The 10,253-nt window shown below is 40.8% G+C and overlaps 1 protein-coding gene across 1 annotated transcript in view; it reads left to right on the forward strand.

Moving 5' to 3' along the window:
* The window catches only part of KIAA0319L (KIAA0319 like), a 170,255-nt gene that overhangs the window by 127,368 nt on the left and 32,634 nt on the right, over positions 1-10,253 (forward strand). The window contains exons 7-9 of the mRNA XM_007947661.2: positions 2,210-2,302; positions 4,276-4,408; positions 9,424-9,652. Coding sequence (XP_007945852.1) covers positions 2,210-2,302; positions 4,276-4,408; positions 9,424-9,652 — 455 coding nt within the window. The remainder of the gene's footprint in view (positions 1-2,209; positions 2,303-4,275; positions 4,409-9,423; positions 9,653-10,253) is intronic.

Here is a 10,253-nt window from a genome sequence, read left to right on the forward strand (position 1 = left end):
ATTGGATATTTCTATAAATTTTAGAGATAAGTTCCTTGGCAGATACGTCATTGATGAATATTTTTTTCCAATCTGTTGTTGTTGTTGTTGTTGTTATGTGCCGTCGAGTCAAACCTGACTCATAGCGACCCCTCCTTGGGTTTCCGAGGCAGTATCACTACGGAAGTAGGATTGCCCAACACCCACCACCCCCTTGTTGTTGTTAGGTGCCATCAAATCAGCTCTGACTCTTAGCAACCCTATGAGCAATAGAACAAAACTGGTCCTGCTGCCTGGTCCTGTGCCAGCCTCACAATCCTTGCTATACCTGAGCCATAGTTCCAGCCACTGTGTCAACCCATCTCATTGAGGGCCTTCCCCTTTTTGCTGACCCTCTGCTTTACCAAGGAGTTCTGGTAGCATAGAGCCTAAGGCACTTGACTGCTAACCAGAAGGCTGGAGGTTCAAATTCACCAGCCATTTCCAGGAAGGAAGATTGGGCAATCTACTTCTGTAGTGATACTGCCTCGGAAACGCACGGAGGGGTCGCTATGAGTCAGGTCTGACTCAACGGCACGTAACAACAACAACCACCACTTTACAAAGCATGATATTCTTCTCCAGGGAATGGTCTCTCTGACAACATGACCAAAGTAGATGAGATGAAGTCTGGCTGTTCTTCACTTGCAAGGAGCATTCCAGCTGTACTTCTTCCAGGACAGATTTTTCAGTTCTCCTGGCAGTCCATGCTACTTTGAGTATTCTTCGCTAGCACCGCAACTCAAAAGCATCAACTCAAAAGCATCAACTCTTCTTCAGTCTTCCTTATTCATTGCCAGCTTTCATATGCGTATGAGGCAATTGAAAACACCATGGCTTGGGTTAGGTGCACCCTTGGTAACCATCAGAGAATATTTCTTTCTTTGTGAAACGATTTTTGTGACTTTTTATGATAGTGGTCACATGTTTGTCCTTTTGTGATTGACTAATTTCACTCAATGTGGTGGTGTTGGTGTTATGTGCCGTCGAGTAGGGTCGGACCTGACTCACAGCGACTCTTCTTGGGTTTCTGAGGCGCTGTCACTATGGAGGTAGATTGCCCAACCTTCCTTCTGAGCAGTGGCTGGTGGATTTGAACCACCAGCCTTCTGGTTAGCAGTCAAGTGCCTTAGGCATTATGCTACCAGAGCTTCCTCACTCAGTGCAATGGCCTCTAAGTTTATCCATGTTACGAGATGTTTCACAGATTCATCTTTGTTCTTTAATTTTACATAGTTTTCCATTGTGTGTACATACCGTAGTTTGTTGATCTCTTCCTCCACTGATAAGCATTTAGGTTGTTTCCATTTTTTTGTTTTTGTGAATAGTGCTATGATGAACATGGGTTTGCATGTATCTATTAGTGTTACAGCCCTTATTTCTAGTAGTGGGAATGCTGGATTATATGGTATTTCTATTTCTTGCTTTTTTAAGGGAAGTGCCATACCATTTTCCACAGTGGTTGCACCATTTTACAGTCCCACTAGCAGTGTATGAGAGTTCCAGTTTCTCCACACCCTCACCAACATTTATTGTTTTCTGTTTTTTTGGAACTTTGCTATTAGTGCTGAGGTGAGTTGATATCTCATTCTTTTTTTGATTTGTATCTCTGTAATGGCTAATGATTGTGATCATTTCTTCATGTGTTTGTTAGCTTCCTGAATAAGATCGATAATTTGTTAAAGAAAAGGCCGCTTGGGTTGTAGCTTGCAGTCATTTAGGTAGACCAGAGTAATTTGTAACCTTTCCTTCACTCAGGCATAATCCTTTCATACAGTCAGCTTAGGATGGTTGAGAAATCATCCATTATCTTTTCAGTACTGTCTGTGCCAAGGAATGACTTTCTTGCCATGGTCTTTATTACACAAATCTTTGTTGTTGTCTACCTCTAGTCAGGTTTGCCTGAAAGTGGCCACTTACTGCAATAGTACTTTCTGTGGACTAGATAGCTCATGAGTTGAAGGAATACACAGGGCGTGGTCTTAGGAATGGTCAGGTCTGGAAGACTTTTACGTTCCCAAGTGTCTTAAGTTGGAATGAGAACTTGGCCTTGTGACTTTCCCATTTGGTAAGGTTCAACCATCAATTGTGTTATGGAAACTGATATATAACCCACTCAGATATGGTCTGTTTTTTCTGTAATGTATAAAGCCCCTCTCCTGATTTCTTCTTCTGGGGCACTTTCTTGCAGAGCCCCGTAAGAACCAGCCTCCTGTTGCCATCGTGTCACCACAGTTCCAGGAGATCTCTCTGCCAACCACTTCTACAGTCATTGATGGCAGTCGTGAGTACTCGTCCAAACATGCTATTTAAAGGAGCACTAACTGTGTATTCTAATAGAAGATTTGGGGCCAGCTATGTCTGCATTCTTTTTAGGCCATTTTTAACCATGTTGTGGGAAGACCAACCATCTGAAAAAACTGATTAGGAAGTAATAAACCAGACAGTCCCTATTAAAAATCCTTAATGTGGCTTGTTTGAAGCAGTATTTCTGGAATTATGCACGTATTTAACATTATATTAGTTGAAGCTCACTGGTTTTCAGATTTGCTTAGATGGAGCTGCCTTCTCAGTTACAGAAACAAAGCTCCTTCCTCTCATAGCAAGGTAAGTAACTGAGAGGCCTGACTGAAGAACTCTCAGCAGCCATCACTCCTTAACAAGATTCTTGTCAACCTTCTCCCAGGGAGACCCACAGAATGAGCTCCACAGCCTCACTTGGGCTCATTTAACATTTTACTCTTTGGAGTAATATTATCTGCTGGGTCATATGAGAGAATTTCTGAGTCTTTGCCATTGATCCTGGCCATGTGTGTGTAGGTTTCAAGCCTCTTATCACCAATATTTGCTTCATTTCTTTTGAGACCCATAAATGCTCAAGTTACCCTGACTGTCTTGGCACTCAGCAGTGGTTTTTGGCAGAGGCAGTCACTACTTCAGTAGAGGAATCTCTAGCAGAGTTAAGCATTTCATGTTGATGGTTCTGACAAAGAGGAGGCTAGGAGAATAGGAGGCCAAGAGTTGGAAAGGGCACTGTGATTGAGAGTGGTAGCAAAGGTTCACATAGTATCATTTTATTTTATTGTTTTGAATAGGTCATAGTTAAATAATATATAAAGGTATACAGTGAAAAGAAACACTGTCTTTTCAGCTACCTGGTTTTCCTTCAGAGGGCCAATCAGTGGTGATACTGGTTTCATCCTTCCAAAGATGGTATTACTGGTTTCATCCTTCCAAAGATATTTTATGCATACATAAGAAAATACAGTATATTTTTTATCCTTCTTATACACACATTGCTTGCTTTTGTAAGTTGGAGACATTTTCTGAATTAACATATGAAATGCTTCTTTATATATGTTTTTTAACAGTTGTATAACATTCCATTATATGGATGTATAATTTCACTCTGTCAGTATTTACTTAGTTTTCAATCAATTTCTGTTGATGACCGTTTAGATTATTTGAAGTCTTTTGGTATTACAAATGATGGTACCATGAGTAATCTTATAAATATGACACTTTATACATGTGCAAGTACATATATAGGATAAATTTCTAGAATAAAAATTGCAGGGCAAAGAGTATGTGCATTTTAATATTTGATAAAAATTGCTAAATTGGTTTATAAAGGTGGTATCGATTTATGGTCCCACTATGACTTACAAGAGTACCTATTTCTCTATACCTTTACCTATATAATGTGTTATTAAACTTTGATCTTTTGCCGATTGAAAAATGGTGTTTCAATGTAATTTTTTTTTTAAATTGTGGTTTAGGTGAAAGTTTACAGAGCAAATTCACTTTCTATATAGCAGTTCACATACGTTTTATCTCATGACGTCGACTACGATTTACCCCAATGCAACAGCTCCCTTCCCACTTCCTCCTGATAGTTACCTCTTTCCTGTGTCCATCCCTCCATGCTCAAGTGTAATTTTAATTTACATTTATTTTAAGTGAAGTTGAGTGTCTTTTCATGTGTTTAAGAGTTAGTGATTTTCCTTTTTTTATATAGTAGCATCTTAACCAGATGTTGCCTGTGTTGGAGTCTTTGGAAAACCATTCAGTGGAGTATTCGTAGAACGGCAGAATGACCCAATAGTCCTAGGAAAGAACACTCTGGAGAGCCAGTCTGTAATTTCATGAAGTTTTTCTAGCCTCAGATCTCTGAATAGTTGCCGTGCTTTGTGTAAACTGGATAAGTACTGAGACTCAATGCTTTTATGTTGTAACTGATGTTTCTTTATGGTCAAGAGAGCACTGATGATGATAAAATTGTCCAGTATCATTGGGAGGAACTTAAGGGACCTCTGAGAGAAGAGAAGATTTCAGCAGATACAGCCATATTAAAACTAAGTAAGCTCGTCCCTGGAAACTACACTTTCAGGTAAATAAAGATCTAGCCTCAAGTGTACCATGGGCCATTGTTTTCCTTATGGGTTTTTACATTCTTATAGGAGCAACTCAGACAAATACCAAATTCATTGTAGAGTTTATTGATAATGCAGGCTTTGGTTCCTTGGGTTCTTTAAGATCTATGGTGATTGTGAGCACAACAGTGATAATTTTTTAGGGTAAAGGGTTCTTGCCTGCTACATCAGAATTTATCATAGTCCTCCTGCTCAAAGCCTTACATGGCAGATCTCCAAAATTTTCTAGAAAGCCTGTTAAATTAAGTGAAAGAGTCCATCATCCTTTGTCTCTTCTTAGGCAAAATCTAGAAGGAACCTACTCTCATTGTGTCCTTCCTTTTGGGAGGTGCTTCCTCAACTTTTGATACTTTTGACCAATGATCTGGTTGAATATGATTTGTAGAATGTTTTTCTTCATAATCTCTTTTTCTATTGGGACCTTTTGGAGCATTTGATTCAAATAAAGTCCTTTTGAGAACTAGTGTTGACGTTCTAGAAGGTGATTAATAAGAGTTTGACAATGACCCTGATTCTAGAATAATCCTTTTATTTTCATAATTCATTGTATGTTACAAAGCATTTGTACAGTAGTATCATGCAAACACTGTATGTCCTCATTTTACTGTTGAGAAGAACGGGGCTCAGAGTGTACTTAGTAAAATTCCCTAGGGTCACACAGCTGGGACCTCAATGTAGATTTTCTAATCCCCAAGGCAGGCCTCATTCGACTCCATTCTTGACCATACATATTTTGTTTATGCTTCTTTGAATGCCCTTCTCAGTCTGTTGAAGTTCTGTCCATCCTTAAGGATCAGCTCAGTTTTCCACAAGGCTCTCTGAGGTCCTTCGAGAGAGGAGAGAATATGTCTTTCCTCTTTACCTGTTGCCCTTAGTGCCTTTGTGGCACCCAACCTGATGTGGCACTTTATTCATTGGTATCTCTCTTTCCCACTGGATCTGAGATTGATCAAGTTTAATACATTGCCAGGGTTATAGTGGTAAGTATCCTAGTACAGCAACTCCCATATAAATAAATACACAAGTTCTGACTTAAGAGCACCCCCTCAACTCAAGACTTCAGGTGAATGAAAGGTAGCTGCCAGGACAACAAGATTGGAGTATTCACGTTGACTTAAGAGGGAAATTTGAGTTAACTTTTACCTTAGATTTCTAATATAGAGATTTTCCTATTTATGAAATTTACCCTGGGCTAGATTGACCCTTTTTTAAATAGTAATAATAACTCATATTTCTTAAACATTTACTGTGTGCTGTTCAGAACTTTTAGCATGCAGTATCTTTTTAAATCCTTACAGCAGGTACTGTTATTCTCATTTTACAGATCAGATTTAGGCATGAAGAGGTTAAGGTCACACCAACTCCACAGTCTGAGCTTTTAACCACAGTGTTAGCCTGTAGTTGTTTTGGGTGAAATGGATATTGGGAGTGATTCTTTTTGACTAGGCCTGATTTTTTTTTTTAAACTTTATTATTATTATTATTTTGATTTGGGTGAAAGTTTACAGAGCAAATTCATTTTCCATATAGCGGTTCATACACGTTTTGTTTTCATGATATTGATTATAGTCCTCATAATGTAACAACAGATCTCTTCCACTTCCTTCACTTTTTTCCCTGTGTCCTTCTTTCTTATGCATTCCTGTTCTCTGAGCTGTGCAAATACTGCCCTTCTGATCTCCCATGGTTGATTGTTCTAAGGAGTGTATATACCTGGTATAAATGTTCACCTTATATGCCTATCTATTGCTTGCCTGGAAGCCATGGGAGTGAGTTCAATTCCAGACCTGAAGGGTGACTAGGACCTATATATAGTCTGAGGGGGTTTGACCAGTCTCTGTCAAACCAGTAAGCCTGGTCTTTTTTTTTTTTATGATTTTAAGTTTTGCTTCACAGTTTTTGCCACTCTATCCAGGATCTCTTGCACTGATCCTTTTTTGAGTGGTTGGCATTGGTAGTCAGGCACCATCTAGTTCTGGTTGCAGGGTGCAAAAAGGGTGTGGGGACAGCTTTTTCTGACCTTTTCTGACTTTACAGGAGGAAGACAGAATCAGCCACAGCAGCCTAAGGCTTATTCCAGTGAGCCCAGACATGCCACTACCCTCCAGCCTTTCTACCAGTTCTCGCACCAGCCCTTCCTCCCACAGCACGCACTGCTTCTCTGCTAGGTTTGGTAATTCATTGCATTGGCCACACAGAACTCACAGGCAATAGTCAGGATTATTGGTTGTTTTTAAGGGAAGTAACAGGTTATAATTCAGGTTCAGGAACACTCAGGATACAGTTCTTCAATCAAGACAGTCTTCCCTGTGCTATGCCCCTAGGCTCGCCTCTGTGGCCCTTGGCTTGGCCTCTGTCCTGCTCTGGCAAACGTTACAAAGCTCTTTTAGCTCTGCTGATAGGTACATTTACATGCACCCCAATCCACCAGCAAGCCTTCTGCCCAAGGATACTCCGTTTTCTCGCTCCATGGACTGGAAAGTCCACTTCTCTGTCTCCTGCCTCTTGGTTCCTCTGCCACCATCTCTTAGCTGAGTGTCTTTCTCAGCTGGGCTTCTCTCTGCCAGGTGTCTCTTCAGCCAAGGAGGTCTAGTGCCAGGGATCTCAGGTCCAAGGACGTACTCCACTTTACCTCCAACTCTTCTCTGTTGATGGCAGTGAGATCCTCCTTTCTGCCTGGCAGAGTGACAGAACTTAAAACAACAACATCAGAGTTTTACACACCCACTTTGCATGGTCCCATCCAGTAATCTGGTGGGAGTTACAAAGTCTATGTCTAGAAAACCCATACCAAATAATTCACTGTATCACTCAGGGTAATGTAGGCTGAGAATCACATGGCCCTAGGCCTGATTTTTTATATATGAAACAGTGGGATTGGATTGGGTCAGCCTCTTAACATCCAGTCTGATTGCAGCTCTCTCACCTTTTCCTCTCCTCCACTTTACACTTGACAGTAGCCTCTTTTCAGCCCTGTAGTCAGCTGCCATTTGGTTCCGGGAATCCTGCTAGCAGGCAGGAGGCTCTTTGAGGTAAAAGAGCAATGGCAGCTGCCATTTTGGCACTTGTCTGTAACTTGCTTTTGTTCTGTTTTAAGAGAGAAGTAGGATGTGTAACGAACTTGTAAAAACAAGGAAACAGAATAGAGGCAAAATTTCTATGGATTTTTATTTTTCAGATGTTTGCTGATTTGTGCATATATGTGTCTCTGATGTTTTGTGTTTTGTGTGCCCCCCCCCAAGATTATAATACTAAAAATCTCCAGAGCTCCTTATTAAAAGATTATAATACTGTAAGTCTCCTTTAGACCATAGGAAAAGGGAATTTTTTTTTTTTTTCTCTTTTCTTTTTTTTTTTTTTTTATTAGGATTTGGGTGAAGATTTACAGAGTAAATTCACTTTTCATACAGCAGTTCACATATACTTTGTCTCATGTCATTGACCAAAATTTACAATGCAGCAGATCCCCTCCCACTTCCTCCCCATAGTTACCTCCTCCCAGTGTCCATCCCTTCATACTCAGGAAAAGGGAATTTTTAAAATAAAAATCCACAGATAGCTGACTTGGTTTGTTGAGGGTGGTGAGATTCAAACCAATTATGTATCTTTTCTATGCTTTTTCTCTTTCTGTCAGCAAAATGTAAAGAGCTCACAGCTCCTTGCTTGCTTAGGCTCCTATTTTGAGGTGGCAAGAGAAGTTAGGCTGTTCAGCTGGAAGGCATCATTTAGGTCAAAGCCTTCTCTTATATGTGAACTTTTTCCCTTGCAAATCCTCTTTCACTCTGGGACAAGCTGGGGGACTGTGGCAGTGTAGAAGAACTAATTTTCTTTCTTTTTTTAATTGTGATTTGGGTGAAAGTTTACAGAGCAAATTCACTTTTCATACAGTAGCTCACATATACTTCATCTCATGACATTGACTGCGATTTCCTGCAATGCAACAGCTTCTCTCTCACTTCCTCCCCATAGTTAACCTCTTCCCTGTGTCCTTCCCTCCATGTACTTCTGCCTCCTGAGCTGTCTCCCTGTGCATACACAGCCCTTCTATTCTCCTATGATTGTTCTCTCCAAGGAGTGTATCTACCTAATGTAAACAGAACTCATTTTCATCTTAAGCTTCTGCCTTACTAGGGGCAATTCTCTTCATCTGTCCCAGAGGCTGTCCACCCAGGACATTGATTCTTGTGTTAGGTGCATAGGTCCATAGCCACAACAGGATGATGGAGAGGGAGAGCCTGCTGCATACAGAGCTTGCTCTGTTCAGTGTAGCTTCTTTGAACCCCACAGGAAAAGGGGCTATGGGTTATTTCTTCTTCAGACTTGGTTCTGGGCTTTGAGATCAGAGAACTGAGCTTGCATTTTGGCTCATTATGTAGCCCTGGGCAGGTTCCTTGTAATTACTCTTCCTGTGATGTGTAATCTATGATACATACCTTATATGGTTGTTATGAGGGCTGTATCAGACGGTGTCTTACAAAGGTCCCATCCCAGCACACTGATACTTGGAGGCAGCATAGCAGAGTGGTTCTGGAGACATAATGCCTGATTTGAGATCCTGACTATGCAACTTTCAAGCTGTATGACCTTAGGCAAGTGATTTTCTCTCCTTTTGCCTCAGTCTTTTCATATGTTAAATAAGGGTAGTACTTGATAGAGCTGTTGTGAGGATTTAATGAGGTGTACAACACTTAGAAGGATGGTTGGGCAGTCTACTTCCATAGTAATACCTCCTCAGAAACCCAAGGAGGGGTTGCTATGAGTGGGGTCCAACTTAATGGCAAATAACAACAACAAAAGCGCTTGGAACAGTACACATCATAAACTGTCAGTCCATGTGAGCATTTTTTATTATGCTCTGCCTTTCCAGAAGGAAATACCTCAATAATTTTTAGTCTTGATTTTTAGTCTTATAGTGTTTATTCCTCTTTCCTTAAGCCTATCCCTGATTGCTCTCTTCTCTTTGCCTTGTTAGTTTGACTGTAGTAGATTCTGATGGAGCTACGAACTCAACCACTGCAAACCTGACAGTGAACAAAGCTGTGGATTACCCCCCTGTGGCCAACGCAGGCCCCAACCAAGTGATCACTCTGCCCCAAAATTCCATCACCCTCTTTGGAAACCAGAGCACTGATGACCATGGCATTACCAGCTATGAGTGGTCACTCAGCCCAAGCAGCAAAGGAAAAGTGGTGGAGATGCAGGTAGGAGGGAGTGGTTACTGCCTTCTCTTGCCCAGGGGAACTGGAGCTGCTGTAGGGTCACCCATCCAAGACTTACTTCTGCTCCATTTTAATTACCAAAATCAGGCTTGGATTGAAAAACAATTTAGATTACAAAACAAACAAAAACTAACCACAAACCTAGAATGTTTAAGGAGCCTTTAATTAAATGATTAGCAAAAATCTTTATCCAGAAAATGCTTAGTATTAGGGGAAAAGCTAGATGGAGAAAGGTTAGTTGTTTCATACAACTAATGAGAATTAAACTCTGTAGAAGCTAAAAGTGCAAAAATTTAGTGAGCTCTGTTACAAATTAGAGTAGATTGCCTCACTAGGTGGTGAGCATCTCCCTGGAGAGTATTAAGAGACTAATTCTGTCAAAGGCAGGTAACATAAAGAAAGAAAACTGTGTGGGGCTTGGTAAACCAGAGGGCATAAGCCCTTACTGAAGGCTCAGATCCAGCTGGTCATTGCCATGTGGAAGTATGGCCTTGTTGTTGTTGTTGTTGTTGTTAAGTGCCGTCGAGTCGTTTCCGACTCATAGCGACCCCATGCACAGCAGAACGAAACACTGCCCGATCCC

Source organism: Orycteropus afer, unplaced genomic scaffold, assembly GCF_000298275.1.
Source record: "Orycteropus afer afer isolate SDZICR_OR568_19922 unplaced genomic scaffold, OryAfe1.0 scaffold00192, whole genome shotgun sequence".
NCBI classification, from domain to species: domain Eukaryota; kingdom Metazoa; phylum Chordata; class Mammalia; order Tubulidentata; family Orycteropodidae; genus Orycteropus; species Orycteropus afer.